This window comes from Sinohyriopsis cumingii, chromosome 9 (genome assembly GCF_028554795.1).
Source record: "Sinohyriopsis cumingii isolate HCF-2022 chromosome 9, ASM2855479v2, whole genome shotgun sequence".
In the NCBI taxonomy this organism is placed as follows: Eukaryota; Metazoa; Mollusca; class Bivalvia; order Unionida; family Unionidae; genus Sinohyriopsis; species Sinohyriopsis cumingii.
In genome coordinates this window covers 93,413,598-93,437,328 of record NC_142969.1, presented here as the reverse complement: position 1 = coordinate 93,437,328, position 23,731 = coordinate 93,413,598, and the positions used below count along the sequence as shown (strand labels likewise).

Sequence of the window (23,731 nt, the reverse complement as noted above, 5' to 3'; positions counted from 1 at the left end):
GCTTTAACACCCAACAGTGCTGCCAATAATAAAAAAATCACCAGATGGTGTATTTGCCGCTAATAAGGAAAAACAATTGCAGTTTGAGACATTGGTGAAGCTCTGAGCAATCCAGGACAAAACTATTTACATGTTATTTTGCTTACTTTTAAGAAGTAAAATCTTTTTTTTGTGTAGGAGAAAAATACATATAAAAGTTCAGTAGCCATGCCATGACCGTCTTGTATTATTCATATGCAGTTTCATCCCCAAAATATTAACTCTGTTTTTTTCCTTCATACTTTTAAGAATTTTTTTTGTGTGCGAGAAAAATACATGTATATGAAATTTCAGGAGCCTCACCAAGACCGTCTTATATCCAAATTCGTGTGATAACGGATCACACTGTACTTGCTTTATAAAATAAGACTTGGCCATTAGAATTTTCATCCATCCAAAATTAAAAGAACACCGTCACATACTTTATACTAATTTTTGGCATCTTCAAGAACCCTATTGTTGATCCACTAACTTGTGATATTTCTCGATTTATTCAACACTGATAATGTCCAGTTTTAGCTTTATGAACATGTACATCTATAAGGCCTCTCCTCCCCAAATATGGTTGTGTTTGTCCTGATAGAGAGTGGTTTAAAAATTAAAGAAATAAAATGTGCTTGTACTTGATAAAGTTTAGAAATGCCATGGGTTTGTGCCTATTTTATTGATTGTTGGGACTTAAAAGCTAGGGTCAAATGCACAGGCATTTTATGCAGAATCACTGGAATCAAGCCCTTAAAGCTGGCTCTATAGTAATAGTTTCCTTGCACCAATTTTAAAAAAATAAAAAGTTGCAACTGGATCAAGCTTTCATTTATTTTTACTAGTTCACAAAACCTGCGGTACAAGAAACATATCATTTTAAAGCTTAAACTTTTTACTACTGATTTGTTTAACAAACACATCCATTTTTTCTTTAGGAAAGCCATGCCAATGACTTCTTCTGAGATTCCTGAAGCTGATCAAGCATAATAAAAATCAAATGCGTACATGCTAAAGAGACTGCCTATCATACCAGCTAACTGGAATGTCAAAAGTAGGGTGATACTAAAATAGTCATTGCTACTACAAATTTATGCTTGTCACAAATTATGAATCTATATGCTGAGGATCATTCTACAAGCCCATCCGTCGCCAAATGAGCTACCTAAATTTTGCGAAATTGTTCATACCTTCCAAAGATGGTAATGTGAATAATTACTATTTTTAGCAGGTTTGACCCATAGGGAATAACTTTTTTTTTTACAAAATGTTGCTTTTTAATCACACTATTTGTAAATAAACATGATTTGATAACTCTGTCCAACATAACCACATACAGCTTGAAAGTTGTTGTTATAGGGTTTAATGTCAAATTTAAGCATGACAGGTTTACTGCAGATATACTAAAAACAAATTCTATGAATTTTTCAAAACTTTTCCAGGGCCATTTCACAAAACTCAAGGACCACACTATCTTGCATTGTCAAGAAAATGAATATAAAGAATGACATCAATGAAAAATAACAAACAAGTCAACAACAAATATTTTTAATATGTACATTTTACATTTACCTGGGCTAGCACACCATGACTTTATGTAGTAATTCATATCATGATCTAATGTTCAATGTATTTTATATTCAAAAGAAAAAAAGAAACAATCCTATGAAGTCTCTGTAAGTGTTCCTATTTACAATATTAACAAAACACAGTTTTCCAGTTGTTTTCTTGTATTTAGTGAGAAGCAAACTTTTTCTGCTTTATCTCCTTTCAAGGTCCTTCAGAGTCTCTTGTTACACTTTTGCAATTTTTAACTGGATGCAGTTAGCAGGCTTAGAATTTTGTCTTTTTCCGCATTTTCATCTGCCAATTTGCACAAGTGCTCGATGTCATCAATTAGTCATATTCTCTTATTTAACATGTCAACCAGCTCAGCTTTTCTTTTTCTGCTCCTCTCACAATCCTCCCCTTTTTCTTCTCCTCATCCAAGTATAGTCTGTATGTGTGTCTAGAATTTGTTACATAACTTAACATTTCTTTATTAATATTAACATTTTCAATGCATCCTACGCTCCGAATAATATCAATAATATTTCTTCTTGAAATGAGAGACAGCTGCTTTTGGCTACTTCTTATGGTTCTTTGTTAATGGAGAATCCTCATTCAATATCTACCTGGCCATGATAGAGAAGGTGTTTTGCTACTGGCCACAAGACAGGATATTCCTTTCTGTTTGCCATCAAGGAATGAAAAAAAAAAACGAATCTAAGTGGTCTTTCTCTCTGGATAAGTGAGCAAATTTTAGTCTTCTGATTTCAAACAATTTTCCAAAAACACTTTGTAGTTTTTAAATAGGGCATCATATTGGTTTGGATCTATTCTTCAACTGTTGACTAAAATTTCGACCACTGAGTGGAATGGCTGAATGCTGGTCTTCACATCCTTCATCATCTTCTCTGGGTTCAAGCATGTCATATTTCTTACAAGGGCAAAAGTCACTGGTGACTTTGTCAGCAATTTTGTGACAACAGCTTGGAGTGATTTCCTGCAATAAAGACAGAATGTCCCTATCTGTCAAGCTTTCTCACATACCCACATTGGCTGAATCTGAGACTCGAACCTGCGCAGACAGAGGTGAGATGGCAGTGATCCGTAACAGAGAGCGCTTTAGACCACTCGGCCACTCGGGGCCCCCATGAAGAATGTTTGATTAAAGTTAAACTACATTGGCAGTAAACATGTTTCATCCTAACCTGACAACCCTCTTGAAAAATGAAGTCAAAATTCCCCCACTGTAATATTACTGGAATTTTGACTGAAGCCTTCCTGCAGATTTTTTAATTCTGAATTCAAATAGTTTTCTTTCTCTAATACACAGTCTATTATAGTATTTATTTATTTTATTGGGGATTTTGGAAAATCAGGAGAATTCAATTGGAAGACCTAGATGGGTCTAATATTAAAATGATTCTCAGAATTTTTTTCAGTAGGGTTGGCAGGTTATCTAAAAACAGCTTTTAAAAGAAAACTACAATTTGTAATATTATGAAACTAGAAGTAAAGTAACAGCCCAAAACAAGAATATCAAATCAACAATAATGATTATAATCACGTTGTACCAGCCAACAAAATAAAGGAATGACTGGCTATGCCGCATGAGATGTTATGACAGACCCGAAAACATGAAAGAAATATAACCAAAACCAAATTAGTACTTTACCTTGTACGTTAGATTGAAGAAAAAACATACTTTTTGGAAGAAATTAACTTCATTTTGACAGATCATCAAGTGGTAATTACTTAAAGCGGCGCAGCTGACCATTTGAATTTTCCAATCAAGCTACACTGGAAATCATGTGATATCTATTATTTGGGGAACTTACTCTTGTTATACGAAATGAAACCATTTATCCATCGTAATTTTATTGTTTTATTTAATCGGTATTCTGTGCTCTATGAAATATGAAGTAATCAATTTCTTTTAACTCCATTGTCAGAAATTCCATGACTTTTCAAGGCCCTTGAAATTTATTTTTTAAATTCCAAAACTTTTCCAGGATTCCATGACCCATGGGAACCCTGGCACAAGATAGGCTATACATGGTAGCTAGTATAAATGGTGGAGGAAGAAACCAGGAAAACCACAGACCCATGAGAAGCTACTGGCAAGCTTTCTCATGTATCTGTATTGGCCGAGCCAGAGACTCAAATCCACACATAGGTGAGATGGCATGATCTGTAATGGTGAGTGCTTTAGACCACTCAGCCTCTGGCCCCTCAGTTTGAAAGTAGATGCTGAAATGTGCCAAGCTTTTCAACTCTTTAAAGTCTGCTCGTGAAAGACTGTTTTGATGTACATCATTGATTTCAAGGTGTTTTGGTAATAACTGTTAATCATATAACACTCAAGATTTGTTTGACAGGTGTACTTGGATATAAAGGTGCTCTTCTAAAATTTGAAGCCATTTGTATTTTCTAAAAGTACAATCTAATCACCTGGTCTTATTCGTCTTACTATACATGTATTTTAACCCTTCATTTTTCTCTCATGCTTTGATTTTGATTTTCCACACACACACATACATATATATTCATAACTTGAACTATTTGCATGTTTTCAATGTGCAAAAAAGAAAAGTTCTTAATTTTGAAAGTAAATATAATTCAATTTAAAAAACAACATCCCACGTTTTTTATCTTATTTAGTAACTTTTATTACTATATAATGTTTTTATAATGTATGACAATTTCTTAGTTCAATATTATGCAGTCATACAATTTGTCACGACCCGTTGCTTTAAAGAAACTGTCAAGTTTACGTCTACAAAAAAAATGATGTTATACTAACTGATTAACTGCACTTTCGTCACTATGTAACTAAGCTTTCATAATCGTGATAATAATTTTGTTTGTGTTAAGTATAGTATGGTTATTTTTGTGTTACAATGTCAGAAAACGGTGAATGACACATGTGATAGCAATCCCTTCATACTTTGCACAGTTGTTCAGCAGATGATAATTCTTCAAATGGATGTCTACTATGGCATTTAGTACAAGCAAAAAGTGGTGCAGACATAGTTTCTGACACGTTATTTCTCATGAAGACGATTCAATCAAAGAATAAATACTGCTTCATTCTTTGATTTTGAACACCGGATGTATCTTTTCCTTACAACAATACATGCGCATGGCCAAGCATTTCGATGACAATGATCAAAAATCAATGTTATGTAGATGCAAGGAGCTCAAGAAATGAGAATTGAATACACAGCATTGTATATTACGCAGCCCCCCCTCCCCCCTCCATGTATTTTGGCATTTGGTAAATATTGAAAACTATCATATATAAACAGATCAAACTATACTGCATATAAAGAACGTGCTCCTAATAACACACACCTTTCCAAGGGAGGTAACCCAAAGGAGGTGTATAGATATATAAATCTGTACCAATGTTCATATCAACCAATCAAAACACTCGTAACTTTAAAACTTCGGCGCGGGGCTCCGGTTGAGGGAAGTGTAGCTCGTGCAATTGGGGATGAAATAAGGTCTAATTTTGTTTACGTATGTCTATGTCCCTTTACGGCAGACAATTTTGTAATGGATGAAGATTATTATAAGGTAAGTAAGCAATTTGAAAATCTGACTAATATCGACTTTTCTTGCACTGTAAAATGCCTGCATAATTTATTGTTGACATGTCCAGTCTTGACACTGATTCCTAACCCAATATCAACAATTGTGAATTGAGCTAAAAATCAGCGACAGAAGGGGATGTTAGATATTCTATCAGTATCAGAGAATGAGCTTGTTTTATCAAGCATTTTATCATTGATGAAGCATTTAAATCTATTCATTTATCAACTCTATTAGTAGATGACTACTATCTCTTTACAAATGAATTAAAATACAGAAATAAAATATACAGTGTTTAACAGTTTTAGCTTTCATAGCCATTAAATTATTTTCATACTGCATTTAAGTTCAGAAATGAGTACTGGCAAGTTTAAGTTATAATAAAAAGTGCTTGAAGAAAACTTGCTGATGGGTATTATGGCAGGAATTTAATCACCCCAAGCCAAGAGCAAAGTGCCGTAACAGTATAGCAAAACCCACATCTTATGGAATGGAAAGGAAGTTTTCAGTGTAATAGATGGACATGCTTGGATCCATTTTCAGCAAAGGGGTGTATTACAACTACAGATGTACATACATAAGTCGTATGCTTCCGATATTTACAATGTCAAATCAAGCAAATGAAAAACAACTACAAATTTGCTTTTCATGTGGATTTAACAAGCGGTTTAATTTCTATGTTCATGCATGCAGAGTGATATAATTCTAAACTCTCAACGTTATGTAATTTGCGTAATTATTCAGAAGTTGCCGAACAGGATGAACCATGTCATTATGTTGTCTGATGGAAATAAACTAGCCTATAGTGTATGCAATATGGCGCTGTATTAGTATGGAAAGTCCGTTAAGCATGAAATGGTGCAGGGGATGCCAGCATTAGTGCCATTCTGGTCACAGTCAAGTTAGAAATTATAAATCGATGATTCAATTGACTTAGTTCTGTGCACCCTTTATCACATTAAACGTTCACGTTTTTTAAATCGGTAGGGGGGTACAAAAAAATGGGGATGTAGAGTCGACTATAATGCCATTTTCTGTTTAATATACCAGATCAGGGGTCATGCTACCAGGTGAAGTAGGTAACTTAGTTACCTAAAAAATGTAAACTTTGCCATCTGTTTGGAAAGCGAAAATGACTTTGCCCTGTGATTTTTTGAGGAACATTGAGCATATTTTTTACTTGCTCCCTAGCCATAGCTTGGTTAGTTCCAGTGTTATATTATAGGTCAAGGCAAAATGAATCCTTCGAGCCATCAAATAATAATAATAATGAGGACTTTGTATAGCGCCTAATCTTTAGAAGCTCTAAGCGCTTTACAACATAGACACCACCTATAAGATAAAAAACATATAATGATATGATTACAAAAACAAACACCATGAAATTAAAAAACATTAAAAAAAACATGCTGAGAATATTTTAGGTAGGAAACATTATTAGGTATTTTAAGTTTGTTCTTGCAGTCGAAATAAGTGAGTTTTGAGAACCATCTTGAATGTTATCACTGTGTCTTTGTGTCTAAGTTCAGCGAAAAATTCATTCCACGTTGCTGGGCCCTGGTATGCAAAAGAATGCTGTCCATATGACTTTGTTTTCATATTTGGAATAATGAGTACAATTGTTAGAAGATCAGCATACGTATCTTGCTGGTGTGTACAAATGGGTGAGGTCGGATAGGTATGTTGGACTAGAGTCCGACAGTGAAACATAGCACAGAGAACAAATTTTGTTTTATTCTGGATCAAATGGATAGCCAGTGTTGGGTACAGAGCAGCGGGGAGGTGTGCTCTGATCATGGTACTCTAAGTATGATCCGAGCAACTGTGTTTTGAACTTTTTGAAGTTTATGGAGTAGATATTGAGATGAACCAGACAGAATTGAGTTACAATAGTCCAGTCTTGAAAGTACTAATGAACACACAAGTGTTTTAGTGGCATCAATTGAAAGATATTTGCAAATTGAGCTGACGCGTGCCAGCTCAAGATATGCAGCCTTGCATATGTTCATGATATGTTGGTGCATTGTGAGAGTACTGTCCAGAGTAACACATAGGTTTTGTACTGATTGTGTGAATTGAATTTTGGTGTTGCTGGTATTTATTGTTTGAGGTAAAGGATGTGAATGAGAAAGTCTTTTTGTGTTGTGATCAGAATGGCCTCAGTTTATGTCAGTGGCATGATGCCCCAGTGCTAGACATCACTATAAACTACCACATTGCAGACATCGTAGCGATATGACTGAAATATTGTTGAAGCTACATTAAAAATCCAAATCACATCACAACACATCATATAATTGGTGCTGATATCAATTGTGCCAACAAACTCTTGCACATTCACAGGCATATGTTTTGATAGCTGATTGACCATTAACCCTTCTTGAGTAAGTTATCAACTATCACTGCCCAATTTCCACAAGTACAATGCTGTTGGGCATTTCTGCGCACCTAAGGTTTCCATCTCCAATATTGAAGCAAAATGCTTACCTTTTGAAAAGAGGCAGTTGTCAGAATATTCTGCTTAAAATAATATTAATTATGGACACACGTGATACCACCCCCGTATTTTAACGGCTCACGATATGTCTGTCTATTATGCACATAGCTTTGAAAAGATGTAATGTTTATCCATCCGGCTATATAAATTAAATACATTACTTTCAACTGTTTCTGTCGGCATTTCAGTCGAGTAATCAGGTCATGTTAATAGCTAGTTTTACAAAATTCAACATAATAATGCCAATAAATGGCAAGGGATTTTTAGCAAGCTAAATTGATCTTGTTAAAAAAAAAGTAAAGTTCAACATTTTATAAAAAAATATGCTATTTTGTGGAAGAGAAACAACAATGAATAGGATGTAATGTGTTTACAACGTCTTGCTGATGGGGAAAAAATTTAGAAACATAATGTATGCCAGGGAATTTCTTGAGAATTTATGTTCTAGCGGCAAGTTGACACGTTGGGTAGCAGATGATTTTTCTTTGTATGGGAAAAATTCTTTCAAAATTGGAATCTTGGATTAAAATGCAGTATTTCTTTATGGTATACATTTCCATCTTTTATATAATTTATTTATTTGTATGATTCTAAAAGATACATAGTAAATCAGATTTTCTTTGTTACCAGTTCAAGAAGGTCATGGAGTGGGTCTTCAAGTTGACATTTAGAAATCACATTTTCATATGCATTTCGAGTCGAAATGTATGATATTTTTTTACACTTTATGAATATCACTTTCCTTAATTAAAGCATGATCATTCTTTCTTGATACAAAATGGATTGTTTACAGAAATGACGTATCGTTGCACAGAATTACCCGACATGCAGAATTGGCCAACATGAGGGTAATCATTTGATAATAAAAACACATGACCTTGTGTTTTGAAACTTAAATTTATATAAATAACAATTTGTGCTTTAAGAATAGAGTTGATAACATGAATATTTTATACTGCTGTGTGTACATTATTTTCTTCATAAAAGTTAGTTTGGAACCATAAATGAACCTGTCATGGGTAGTAATGGCTGACATTGCTGTTTTGGGAAGTACCACTTTATTAGATTGTCTCTTTTTGTAAACCATTGGGCAGATATATTTGGGAAAATATAGAATTTATAGAAAACAGAGTCTAAATAACATGTTATTGAAGATTTAGCTCGAAAATGCAATTATGTTGGTCAGAAAAAGAACATATGGGACAGTGGTATATTGTGGAATTCAAGAGATGCTGTACGGTAAAGGTTGTGTTTTAATCCGCTCATTTTTGTAAAAGCGACAAAGAAAAAAAACTGAAGCAAATACTATATAACCAATGCCTAACATTATTACAAGTACGTAGACAAATAATAAAACCTTATGTTTGCAATCCTATCAATGGACTATAGAGTGAGTGGTTGCATCAAGAAAACTCCTCGTTTCTAAAAAAAAATAGGTGTACTTGCATGTTGGTTGTTTCAGTTTGGTTGGAAAAGATGGTTTAGTTCATTCTTATACTTACTTTAATTCTAGTGTTTTGTCTGTGAACAGTTAACAGTAAAGTTTAATGGGCAACAGAGAAATTAGGACAAACAGTATGATACCTCTCCAGAATGAAAAGTTGTATTGACATAAAAAAAATTTTCCAGAAGACTTCTTATTATGTCTATTTGGTCCTACTTGAATATGCTGATCTGACCTCCTAGATGGCTGGTCATATCAACATTGCTTCCACCAAAAGACTTCTTATCATGTTTAGTTATTCCTGAAAGGAAATGGTTTAAATATGATATTCCAGTATGGCCATCATGGCAGTCATCAGGAAAATATGTTACTCCTTCAAGATGAGAAGTCATATCAACATCATTTATTTTACTAGAACACTTCTGGTGTTGTCTTATTGGTCCAAAATGAAAATGCTGCTGATCCAATGTCTGATATGGCCACCATAGTGGCCATCTTGAAAATCACATAATGGTTATTCCTCTTAAATGGAAAGTCATTTCACATGGAGTCTGCAACAGAAGACTTCTTATGGTATCTATTTGTCCCAACTTAAAACGATGCAGACTGTCGCTAAGTATGATCATCATGGTGGCCATCTTGAATTTTTTTTAATTGTGTGCTTCCCAAAACGAATCATGGGGTTTTCACAAATAGTCTTCTTATCATACCTAGCTGGTCTTAAGCGAAAATGTCTTGAAAATACTGTTGTTACTACTTCTCCTAAATGGATGACCATGTTGACATGAGGAATTCACCAAAAGACTTCTTGTGGTTTTGGTTTGGCCCGGAATGAAAATGGTACCAATCTGATATCCAGTGTGTGGACCATAGCAAAAAATTGAGAATCTTATAATGTTAATAATAATAATAATAATAACAATGACTTTATTTAAAGAGGGTAACACAATTAGCTAAAAACGATCAATTGTTTGTCATTGAAAAGTATGTAAGTTTTAAAATGATCTTTTAATATATATATATATATATATATATATATATATATATATATATATATATATATATATATATTGGTTGCCCAATCTTGCATACATTGAAGAAAATGAGGTTGATCAGCATTACATTTTAGTTTGTTTTTTTCTTAAACCCAAGATTTTAATACTTAGCAGATAAAAGAAAAAAATAGATTATCTTGGACTCATGGAAATTCTTTTTGGTAAGCAGAGTATCATTCCATTTGAAGGAGTTCTGTGATTTTATAAACAGATCATGTCTATTTAGGCATTATGGGATTGCAGACTGTATGTAATATTGACTATTGACTTCTGAAATTGAAGAGCATGAAAACTAACATCCTCTTTAAAAAAATTATGATTTGACAACAGAAGTGCTCCAATGCACATGGGCTATTTTAAAAGCTGGAAATCACCTGTAGACACATTTTTGCAAATAATATTGCTTGATTCAAATTACAGAAAAGATATATTTAACATAAGCCATCACAATACAATATGTAATGAGGCCAGCCAGTGTATGGTTTGTTTTGACAGACATATGGATTGTTTATGCAGATACCCACAATGCATAACACTCACATTGCTCCACCATTTTGATTCCCTTAAAAACCCTTGTCAACATCAGTCATGTATATTCAAGATAAAAATCTGACCACATTGTTGATAAGGATATTAACTTAATCAAAATTATACATAGATTATACTTTAAATTAAGTGCCCCGATAGCATGAAAGACGAAATAAAGTTTCAAGTTCCCTGGCTTATATCGAAAGATGGAATAGTGAAGTTGAACTGCAATCATGCACATAGCTATCAAATAGAAATAGTTATTTTTGAGAAATAGACAATATTGTGATTTAAACAAAAAAAATATTTGTATGATGTCCCCAAGATTGCCTCTCGAAAAGTATTTCCAGACAATGATCTTCATGATACAATATCAGTTACAGAATTAAAATTTAATAGCATGTGTAATATGGCAGAACTTTTATGTACACATCTGACAAAACCAAGTGCTTGTGCCAAAGATGCCTGACAAACCAATTTTCATTACCAGTAATACGGTCAAATATTGTATTTGTGGTGGAGTTGATGGACGGAGGCTGAAATTGAATAAGAGTGAGAACTATTCAAAGATGTTTCATCTTCAGTATTATTAAATTGAAACTTGTGCCTAACAGAACATTACTTTGTCAGATTTCAAAATTGAATATTCTTGAAATGCTTTCAGAAATATGAAAGTTCAGCTATTTGATCACTAATTAATATGTTTATCATCTTGACATAGCCCAACATGCAATATTTAATTAAATAAAATCTAATCTAAATATTGACTTCTGAATAGTAGTTGTTGGGTTTTTTTAAACACCATTTCTCATTGCAAGATATGCTATAAATGATGACCAGTATAAATAGTGGAGGAAGAAACTAGGAATACCCTTGTAAGAACCACTACTGACAAGCTTCTCACCTACCTTCATTGGCTGAGCCCAAGACTCAAGCCTATGCCCATAGAAGTGAGATGGTAGTGATTGATAAAGGTATGGGCTTAGACCACTGGTCCACCTGTAGCCTTCTCTGGAATAGCAACAAGCTTAGACAGTCATATTTATTTTGCCTATTTCATCAAAACTGGGTTACAAGTTTAGTGTAATGCCTGCATATTGTTCAGAAGCTCAGCCATTTATATGCAAGATGAATTTATTAATATGCATAGCTTTGATTATCAACCTCATCTAAGATCTTGATGATATATACAAATTTTGAGCAAAATTGGATGAGGAATATGGCGTATAGAGAGTGGAAACAAGTCGTTGATGATGGATGGGCCACTTCATATGCTTACTTAACCTGATGACCAGGTTAGGTAAAAAAATGTACAAAGGTAGGTCCCCTGGGCTAATGACATGATAGATGATACATTTTAATACATGTTATTGTCATGAATGTAATCCATACATTCAGTATATGCTTGTGATATGCTTTTTAAATGAAAATAATAAAATGAAATCTTTGCAGTCTTGGTTGTATCTTAACTTCAGATTTTCATTATGTAATGAAAAGTTTGATTTACAATACATACCTTTTGAATAAAAAAGAACATAATAACAAATCATCTTCCCAAAAATTTAAGATACCCTGAAAAGTGGAACTTGTCAAATCACATGAGAAAAGATCAAATATTGCTTTCAAGATTCCTTATTTTGACACAACTTTGCTATCTGTTTTTGAAGTTGAATCAAATTTGCAGTGATACTTGCCTAGAATTGTACAAGATGACTGTTCACACACACCAAGTTTATGTGTGCCCATTTTAAAATAATGTGTGCTTTGACATTGATCAACAGTGTCTTTCCAAATTTGATGTAAAAGAGAAGTTGTGGTAGTAACAAAAACACATTGGTACAGCATTATCTTAATTTATTCTACTATCTAAAACAGTCAAGTGCCATATGATCACTTTCATTTAGGCGTGATAAGTTACCATTTCTATGGACTTGCAAAAAATCACTTAGTTCAGTAAGATTCTCTTTATAACAATAATTAGATCAATTGTTGACCCACACCAATTTGCATCTTATCATCTAAATGGGTGCTTAACTGCTAATCAAACTAAATGTACAGTAACCTGACAGGAAAATAAATAAATCTCTAAGTAGGTGGACTAGATTTAGCAGACTGGGTCAATAGAGCTGTCACAGAATTGAACTGGAGTAAAGAAAGTGTGTTTGTAATCTCCATTGTAAATGCTTGAGAATATTTGCAGTATAACTTGAGACAACACTGTGACTGGACTAGTGTTGAACTCTTATGTTCCACTGAATATTTTACTTTACTTTTAAACTTTTCAATATATGTCATCTAGAATATATACATTGAATGAAGAATAAAAAATGTATATAAAGATTTACGTATATAATATGTTGTAATGCCAAGTAAAAATAATATTTCTTGTCACAAGAGTGAATTAAGTTAGTACAGTTACTGTGAGTAATAAGAAACACTATTTCATCTGAGTTGTTTTACTATGAGTTGATGTGTATATAAATTAATACATGTATTTGTGTACCTTTTATTAGATTCAAAGATCTATGGAGTATTTCATGTGGTCATTGCTAATGTTATGACTTTATGGTCATATGCTAAGTAACAGAAAAACCAATAAGTTTTGTAAAACTTTACAGTTTCATTATCAAAGTTATAAATGAAAGTGTAAGAGGAAGGGACTTAACAGTATTGTGAAGTGAATCCAAAATAATCCTGAAAAAGTTAAATTAAGGTATAGAAGAATGAAATGTTTTGTATAAATTTCAGAACTGGAAATGTACTGGTCTGCAAAGAATCATAACATCAAAATGATGTCCAGAACATATTTGAATAATTCACAATAGTTTCAGAATGTTATAATTCAAATAATGAGTGTTTTCTTTTTCCATGAATAATGCAAACAGTTTTATCTCTCAAATAATATCTAAATACAACATAAAATATGTCTGCAGACTTGATGTTACAACAAGAACACAAGATGATGATGGCTTAAATTGTCAATCTACACATATTTATATACATCAAAAAAAGCTAAAACATGCATATTATCAGTACTGCCTACTTGACAAATCAAAAATTCTAACATCATTGAAGAATTCTTATGATTTAAACCATCCAGTGGGAATTAACTTAATTCTTCTAAAGTACCACCTGACCAGCCTGACCAGTGGGGAAAAGCCTAAACTTCATAAACATATTTACTAACAATTCTAGGGGCCCCGAGTGGTCTAATGCGCTCTCCGTTACAGATCACTGCCATCTCACCTCTGTCTGCATGGGTTTGAGTCTCGGATTCAGCCAATGTGGGTATGTGAGAAAGCTTGCCAGTAGCTTCTCATGGGTCGGTGGTTCTTTCCGGGGTTTTCCCGGGTTCTTCCTCCACCATTAATACTGGCCGCCATATATAGCCTATTGTGTGCTGAAAAATGGCGTTAAACCCTACAACAACAACAACTAACAATTCTGTTATTAGTAACTGTCAAATACAGTTTTACATTCTTTAATATACCGATCCATTGACCTAGTGGTTAGAGCTTCCACCTCAGATGCGGGAAGTCATGGGTTTGAACCCTGGTGGAGTTGTACCAAACACATAAAAATGGTACTGACATTGCTTTGCTTGGTGTGCAGAATTAAGAGGTTAGTGTTGGGACTGGTTGAGAATGAGAATGTGACTGAATGGGATGTCATGCTACATGTCTGCGGCATGCATGATGCCCCCTATGCTAGACATCACTGTTAATTTCCACACTGCAGACATCATAGCAATATGACTGAATTTTTTTTTTAAAGCTACATTAAAAATCCAGATCACACACACACCTACATTCTTTAATATCTTAAAACCTATACATGTGTGAAGTTTCTACTTAAGATAATCACTACAGTTTACAGTCATAAATAAAAATCACACAAATTTGACAAAATTATGTACAAAGAGTTACAAAAAAATCTAGATTCCATAACACTAAATACAAAAAAGACAAAAATCATGAGCCACATAAAAATTTTCAATACTTGCTTTCATTCAAAAATACTTCAGAAAAATTAAATTCAGTTAACATGATTTGTTAAAAGATCAGTCAGATTACAGGAAACAGCTGATTTTAAGTATCAGTAATATTTTAATTATTAGCAAACACTTGCCCTACCCATCAGGAATCATGAAAACCATGACTTTGTTTTACACAACAGAGAAAGAGAATGCTCGTGTGGTCTGGTTTTAGAGCGTCTGCCTCAGATGCTGGAGGATGTGGGTTTGAACCCCAGCCAAGTCATTCCCAAGACTTACAAAAATTGTACTAACATCGGCCTTCCTAGGTGTTCAGCATTTAAGGGTTAGTGTTAGGACTGGTTGGCCTGGTGTCAGGATAATGTGACTGGGTGAGATGTGATGCTATCTGGCATGGTGCCACAGTGCTAGACATAAATATAAAGTGCCACACTGCAGACATCATTGTGATATGACTGAATTTTTTTTCAAGATACATTAAAAATCCAAATCATGAAACACACTGAGAAAGATAATTACTTTTTCACCCAGTAGACCTGTTTCAGTGTTGTAGAACTATTTTTCAAACTTTTTCAAGTAGTTTAACATTTTTGTTGCATAAATATATAAATAAAACACAAGAGCCATAAGCCATTAACTGTTGTACCAGTATTGAAGTATATAGTAATCTTTCTGCCTCATTGTCAAAAATATTGCCATTCATTTCAATTTGTATACAATTTGTATGCCACTGCCATTGGTGCCAGTAGTATACACTATGAAACAGGCATATAGTGTTTGCTGTGCTTGATCCTGTCAAGTCACACACATGACACCTTAACCTTAACTGTTGAAGGATTTGTTGGACTCTAACCAAAGTTGTTATGAAGCCCTATCCTATATGGGAAAGACTTAGGTCAAATTCAGTAGGTCAAATTCAGTTTTCAACCATTTCTAAAATAATTTGACTGAATTGTGACCCTAGTTCAAGTTTGAACTTTGTCTGTGCATATCAAACCAAGCATTCTTTCATTGCATCATATTGATAAGGATATCTGTGTTGCATGAACACATTTCTATTTTGGGGTGGGGAGTGTCCACATTTACATTCACAGTTTTAAAAATTATTTTGGTGAATATACTGTTTCATATATATATATATATATATATATATATATATATATATATATATATATATATATATATATATATATATAGTTTAAATATGGTTGGATGTCAAGTTATTTCTTGTTTTTATGGAAGAATAATTATCTGTGTCACCCTTCATTTAAACTATTTATTGCTTGATTTCATCTTTTTCTTCCAGGTGATTATAGATAAAAAATTATTAATGAGTGTCTATTTATCTCCCATACTTAAAAGATATCCCCAAAACAAACAAATGGTTTTCTTGTAAATCTAGTTAGTTGACCTCTAACTGTGAATAAAATGATAACTGAACTCCTTGTTGTTAAACTAAAATATATTGTCATGGTCTAATTTAGATTTGAGCCATATCTTTCATCTGGAATGTGGTCTGAATTTATTGATATAATTAATATGGTACCATGGTTGTACCATATATACTCACTTACAAGTTGGGCTAACTGTAAACAACATAAACCCAGATCCACCATAGTATTATGTACCATGGTGCATGGGGGCTATTTATTCTGCTGATGACTCCTAACAAATTGGATAGACCCAGATCTTGTGGTGGATTAAGAAATAGCAGATTTAGGTCTATGCAAGTTGTAGTTGGATCCAACTTATACTTGAATATATTTTTTGTATTTTACACTAGTGTATGTATTGAGCTGACAGAGTATTTATGAGACAGTAAAACCTGTCTTGAGAGACCATTACTGTGAGTTCACATATCGCAAAAGACTCTTTCACCATGCACAGATTTATTGATTATAGGGATCATCTGAGAATCCATGTCTGATGTCACAACTAGACATGTGCAGAGCTATGGTTGGCAGAAGTGCTATTACAGAAAAGGAACAAGACAAACTCTCATACTGTGCAAATCTATTTCAAATAAATTGCATATGCAAAATGTAAGGGTGCAAATTTCTGTCAATCTATAAAGAGCACATTAATTTGGTCAAAAAACAATTTGATTTATGGGGACAGGTTCATGTTAAATCGCTATACTGCAATGATTTTTAATGTCTGTGAGAGGAAGTGATTCTTAACCCTTTACCTCATGCAAGCGACTTTGGACGCCTCTACTCCATTTGCATGGAAGCACCTTTTGACACCTTTACAAGATTCGCATGCAAGTGCCTTTTGATGCCTGCTGTAAACATCAGTCATTTTGAGCTGGTTTTCGTAGCGTCACCTTCGGGGAAAACCACCCCATTAGATACTACATTCATTTATGTGAATGACAATTACGTCAGATCACTTGGTTGCTATTTATGCACTGGTCGATATCTGCTATTTAAAGTAACTGGGTCATAATCTCCACTCTCCAAAATGGCGGTCGTGGATTTCATTCAGTACGTACAAAGTTTTCACGATTAGAATCACAACCATGAAAGATTCAATAACTTAGGTAAAGGCTCTGATATTGATGTAGGCCGCAACTAGTTTTTATAAATTATAAAATTCAGATGACTTAGATGTAGACACACACGAAAACCTTGTAAATTTCGAGTGTTGGAAATGGCAGCTACGGTTGGTAAAACAGCCTCACTGACATGACGGTGAAAGAGTTCTCTCTCGATTTTAAAGCACATAAAAAATTCTTCCGTGATAAATAATTACACAGCTATAACAATCGGACTTTACTCTTAAATTTTTCCCACATACAATAGATGTGTAGCAAAATTGTATAATGGTTAAAATTGCTGTTAAACGTAACATACACTACATTGCTTAACAGTTCACAGGCAGGCTTATGCGTATGCTGTCGACTAGGTAACAGGTGTTCTATTTATAGCGCACTGCACTTTGTCATTATGCTGTATGAGATAAAGGGTTAATTAAGCCTTCATTTATTTAACCATCACACTGGAAGGGAAAAAGTTAACTTAGACCTTTGTATCGAACATTTCAGAGTTGAAATTGTCCAAGATCAGTTATTTGGAAATCTATAAGTCAGGCTGATCACAAGTTTGGCACCTATTTATAAAAGGTGGTAGATATATTTAATCTTGGTTTGTTACACTAAATAAGAGGCTTGTTTCCCACACAAAATTTCTTGGTTTTAATATGCCCCATTGCAAAAATTTAGTCAGTCTACATTTTCCTGCAAGAGGAAGAAAATATAAAAGACTCAGAGATTGAATTTTTAGTGCAAAAATTCTTGTACACATGTACTAAAGTGCAAAGTCTATTCTCGGACTGAAAATTTAGGAGGAAATTCCCCTCTACATTTTGAAGATGAATAGGAATTTCTAAGTCTGGGAGAGGTTTGATAAAGTAAAACTATGGATTGCAAATATAAGGCACAATTCTCTGAATTCAGTTTAAATTTTTTGGTGTTATCTTTGATTACTTAGCATGATTTATGTAATCAAGTGTCTAGAATAAACCCAGAAAGTTTATCATTCACATAGATTATTCAGTATTATACATTGCCTTCAAAAGCTTGACTATTACAGATTTTTAGGGGTTCACATGCTTCAAGATATGGATCGGACTTGTGCTTTATAGTTGCTGCCATATTGATTCTCATCCACATATAGTCTTTCTGGCATATCTGTCTGTTGGCCAACATCATGGAGGCATGTTGATACGATACATTTATGTACATTTTTATCATTGGTGTGTTACCTTGCATTAATACCAGTAATTGTAGGAAAACTGACCTTTTTGAAAAAATGCATATAATTCACAACAGATTGGGGGTGAGGGTGGAAGATAAGTGGTGGTTCTGTGACATACTATAGAGCTGAACTGTTACCAAAACCAGTATGGTAAATTGCAACTTTAGTCTCCAAAGGTATACACAAACAACATCATGTAGCAGCATGCACACATTTGTATTAAATCTTAATAACATCTGGGAAAATGGAGAATTTTAAAACAGTTATCTGCTATTCAAATATTTACATGGCATTTTTAATGTACAATAATGTATACACATGGATTAACATTTCACTTTGTTGTGATTTATTTTCCATTTGAAAAAGTCATTGTGTATACGGGTGTTTGTAGATGTATTAATAGATTGACTTATTGGGTACAATTTACAGTATCAGAGAACAAGGTACTTGTTAGTTGTTAACTCGTGAGACTCCTACAGCGATAACAAGTACAACTAATTCACTCTTTATGCCACCTGAGTTTCTGCAAATTGCATTGTGCATTACAAGAGCTATGCAGGCATGATAAAGTTTTGAACCACATTCAAGATACTGGTCATTAATAATATGATCAGAATTCCTGAAAAACAGTATGTTGTCACCCTGGTACCTTTGCCTTGGTATGGAATTGGAAGGGTAAGTTTTAGTCAAGAGTTTAGGGTTTGTCTTAACAGATGATTCATGGTAATTTTCTACAAAATCATGCACAAAATATCATCACCTGAATGCTTGATAATAGCGGCTCATATTTGCAATCCTGATAATACCTTGTTCGTAGGTATAAAATTCCACACCTGTTTCAAACGGAATGGTGAATTTTCAGTAGGCCCTAAGAGTTAATAATGTAGTCATTGTTTTGAAATATTGGGGGGGGGGGGGGCTTTTTGTTAAATTGAGATACCAGAGCATAAAATAAAGAAAAGAAATGAGTGAAGGCTTTTTTTTTTACTGTTTTTTTTTTTTGTTGTATGTCTTTAGCTTAATAACTGTTTGTTAGTTTTAGGTTATGAGTGTGAGTGTGATTTAGATTTTTAACATAGCTTTAACATGTTTCAGTCATATCGTTATGATGTCTACAGTGTGGCAGGTTATAATAATATCTTGCACTGGGGCATCATGCCACAGACATGTAGCATCATGTCCCACCTGGGGTTCGAGTCTGTGACCTCCCGCACCCATGGTGGACAATCTAACAGGAGCAGTCCGTTTTAGGTTACAGTAAGAATCATGAAGTTTAGAATTTTCTTCAGATTGTATTGCATGATTGATGTATTTATTATGAATATTTTACTTATTTTCTGGAATTCTTGTACATGTATTGTGTTGATCACCATCTGATACACAAAACTGTGCATAATAAAAGAAACAAAATTTATAGTAGTATATCCTTCCTCTGACTACTTTTATGTTGAGTAGAATATATCTGCAGTTTCCTCTGTGTTCCATTGAATATTGAATGGGATTAACTAAATATTGAGCTCAATATATGTGTTACCTGTCCTTTGTGGTGGTGTTAAATGAAATCATTTGTTGCTCTCACAGTTATTCAGTAGTAAAATTGCCCAGTCATGATGTTATTTGATGGACAGAAACTTGGCACCTGCATAGATTTTTTTGAATATGCTTGTATGACAATAGTGTATGCCTGGTACAATATGTAAAAGTGTAAAGTCCAGCCATCAAATTTCAAAATCAGATGGTAGTTCAATGCAATTTCATATTGTCAGAGACTTAAATCTGTAAATGTTAGTATTAAAAATGCCTTTATTTTAAGTCTTTAACTGAAATGTGTTATAGTTACATTTTAATGTTAAAAAAAGTTGTAATCTCATGTAATTGCCAAGTTCCCACCCAGCTACCTGGTAGTCAAGTTTCTTGGGCACAAGATTTTTCTTACCAGGGTCTATTTTAGAACAGAAAATGACATGGGGAAGTTCCCCCATATTTGAAAAAAGTGGTTTACTAATTTTCTGAATAATGGAGGGAAATAATGTAGAAATTAAAGTAAGGCTTGAAAAGATAATGTGTGATTTGTAAGCATTTGTTTGATTTTTCGGCACGACATTATTTTAGATGTTAGTTTGATTCCCCCAGTCGTGCATACTGGAACAGACCCTGCTGAACCTCCCTAAAATCTGTAAGTGCAGCTGTTCTAAAATATGAGCATAAACAGCAAGCAGGCTTAAGGCAAAATAATTGAATAGTATTATTATTAACTAATCTTGTAACATAGTTGTGCAAACAGAAGCATTCCTCACACACACTGATTCAGAATATGTGATTTTAATTTTCAAATGACAATTTATTGACAAAATATTTTGAAGAAGAATATTTTTTACCAAAAACTTGTAAAAGTGGTACTAGCAGCTGCCTCGCTTGGCTCTGAGCATTAAGAGGTTTAAGTGCTAGGACTGGTCAGCGTGGTATCAGGATAATGCAACTGTGTGGGACCTCCTGCTACATGTCTGTGGCCTGTTGCCCCAGTGCTAGACATCACTATAGACTGCAACACTGCTGTCATTATAGTGATATGGCTGAAAAGTTGTTTAAGTTACGTTAAAAAGCCAAATCACACATGCATGCCTAAACTGCCATCAGTGGGAATTTAAAAACTGGCCTCTAAATTCAGCTGGTTGCTAAAGAGAGGTTTGGCTACTAGATGAAATAGGTATTGGATCTCTAAAATGCAGTTATTAAAGACAGGTGACCTTTTATGCAGATTTGACTATACTCCTGTTCTGTTAAACTCCTTAGCTGAGTTTGTTGAGTCAGTAGTTTTAAGTACAAATGATTCACTAGTTTGATTACTGACCTTTCACCCCATTCTCTGCCCAGACGAGGGACAGTTGGCTACTGTTGTGTGTCCTTGGTCAAGGTATTTCTTTTGCTAAGGCATGATATTATTCGGTAAACACGTATGGGCTTATATTGAGTTCAGTTCAGGGTTTTATTGAGCTGTGAAATATAACAATGATTAATGTAAAGTGGATGTCAATATCGATGAGTTCTGAGTAAAATGTTTTTGTGTGGGTTTTTTTACATACATATGATTCTAAATGAAAAGATGCAGACTGCCATATCAACATGGATGATATGATTTTAAAACTTGTAATCATGCACTTTGACCTGAATGAAATGGTGGCAGATATGATCTCCCAAATTGTCTCGTCGGTAATCATGCTTCTTTTAAACACATGGTCATATTGAAATGCAGTTTTCACACAAACACTTTTTGTGAACTTGGTCCTTTATTAAGTGATTCTTTTCTAACCTTCAAAGTACATGTAGTTGTATCAGTGGCCATCTTGAACTCGTATAGCTACTACAGTTAAACGGATGCTTGTATTGGCATGGGCTTATCACTACAGCAATAACAGTTTGTAGTAGTAGTAGTCCCTGACCTCCAACATGCCAACCATAGTTGCCATATCAAAAATCACTTTCAAAATTGGTAGCATTGCCTTTTAATTTTCACTAAAACACCTTGCAGTATCAATTTGGGCTTGATTGAAAATGTTGCAGGTTCTCCCAGCCTCATATCTGCACTATTGCAGAGTTTGAAAACCAGACTTTAACTTGTAGTGATAGACCAGAGACACAAGATGGAAAGCATTGTCAATAAATTACAAACTGGATAGTTATGAAAATGGAAGCTAGACCTGGCTTGTACATGATAATGACTCAAGTTTAATGTAGACAGTGCTTTATTCCCAATGGAATGACATCTCATTTAGCATGCCACAGCCTCAGAATCCCATACATGCTACATTATGCATGGTGTTATTAATCAGGTAAAACATTGCTTGATATTGTTGCAATATTACCTAAATACAGTACTGACTTCACATTACCTGTAACACTATGAAAAACAAGTGGTAAACAGCATGGGATCATGGGAGTTTTTTCCCCCTGTTACTGAGAAAAATGTTGCTTCAACTACAGTCAAATCTTATCTGACACCAGTGTTCATGTATATAACTATCACTTAATACTACACTATAATGTAAATAATTATCCAGTCTTTCAAGTTCAAACCAGTATTATGGCTTTAACTTCAGAGATGTTTGTTCTAGTCAATAATCTATTTTAAAATGCATGCCTTCAAGGATGTTCAGTCTAGCTGCTAGGGTCTGCTCCAAAATGCATGCAGGAGCCCCAAGTGGCCGAGTGGTCTAAAGTGCTCTCCGTTATGGATCACTGCCATCTCACCTCTGTCTGCGTGGGTTCGAGTCTAGGATTCGGCTAATGTGGGTATGCGAGAAAGCTTGCCAGTAGCTTCTCGTGGGTCAGTGGTTCTTCCCGGGGTTTTCCCGAGTTCTTCCTCCACCATTAATACTGGCCACCATGCATAGCCTATCATGTGCTGAAATATGGCGTTAAACCCCACAACAACAACAACAACAACAACCAAAATGCATGCCTTCAAGGATGTTCAGTCTAACTACTAGTGTCTACTCCCAAAATGCATGCCTTCAGGGATGTTCAGTCTGGTTACTAGGATCTCCTCTAAAATGATTAGTCTGTCCATAGGAGACAGGGACACCAAAGCTGTAGCAATTGTCAACAATACAGTATTGACAAAAATCATCATCAAATAAGGATGTCAGTTTTGGCTTGGGAAATTTATCATTTATATTAACACATTAATCCCTGTAGGTTTTTGTCGTTTTCATCTGAAATTCAAGTAGGAAACACATTTTGAAAGCTATTTCTGAATACATCCTAAAACGTCTACTTCCATGTGATCTTCCAATAACATACTGCCTAGTTGTGTTAGAAACATCGTTTTTGGTTATTTGCTTGCGCATGAGAAGAAGGTCCATCTTATCCTACTTTTTGCAAAGGTTCATCTGTCTGTGTTCTGTTTATACCGGTCTGCCTTAGATCTGAGACCAAAAAGTATAAAATCCAGACACAAAATCAGATTCCGACCACAGGCGAATTTTGAGTAGGAAAAAATCGGGTACAAAATATGATATTTTTCCCTCGGGTCCAAAAAATGAGTTTTTTATCTGTATTTTGTAGTGCAACTAGATAATCCAGATTATTTGGTATCATTGTAGAGCTACATCTGTCTACCTGTCTCTAATACCACCCACTTTAGTGTATCGTACATGACCTTGACGCTACAGAGCTCGGCAGTAGGCTACTACCTCCTGCCATGCACACTCGTCACCAGGGGTTAATGTGTTAAGCCAGAGCCATCAGACTTGGAACATAATGGCAGAAGTTTCTTAGTTGCTTGCATTTAAACTG

At 34.3% G+C, this 23,731-nt stretch overlaps 2 protein-coding genes across 4 annotated transcripts in view; one reads left to right on the top strand and one right to left on the bottom strand.

Annotated features, from left to right (window-relative positions):
- Nucleotides 1–4,691, bottom strand: part of LOC149792262 (protein FAM76A-like) — a 37,350-nt gene extending 32,659 nt beyond the window's left edge. The window contains exon 1 of the mRNA XM_089970794.1: nucleotides 4,514–4,691. Within this exon, the coding sequence (XP_089826920.1) occupies nucleotides 4,514–4,621 (108 nt within the window). The 5' untranslated portion in view covers nucleotides 4,622–4,691. The remainder of the gene's footprint in view (nucleotides 1–4,513) is intronic.
- A 329-nt stretch (nucleotides 4,692–5,020) lies between these two features.
- The window catches only part of LOC149792261 (centrosomal protein of 57 kDa-like), a 61,609-nt gene continuing 42,898 nt past the window's right edge, over nucleotides 5,021–23,731 (top strand). For all 3 annotated transcript variants that reach the window (XM_089970791.1, XM_089970790.1, XM_089970789.1), the window contains exon 1: nucleotides 5,021–5,145. In XM_089970791.1, coding sequence (XP_089826917.1) covers nucleotides 5,125–5,145 — 21 coding nt within the window. In that variant the 5' untranslated portion in view covers nucleotides 5,021–5,124. The remainder of the gene's footprint in view (nucleotides 5,146–23,731) is intronic.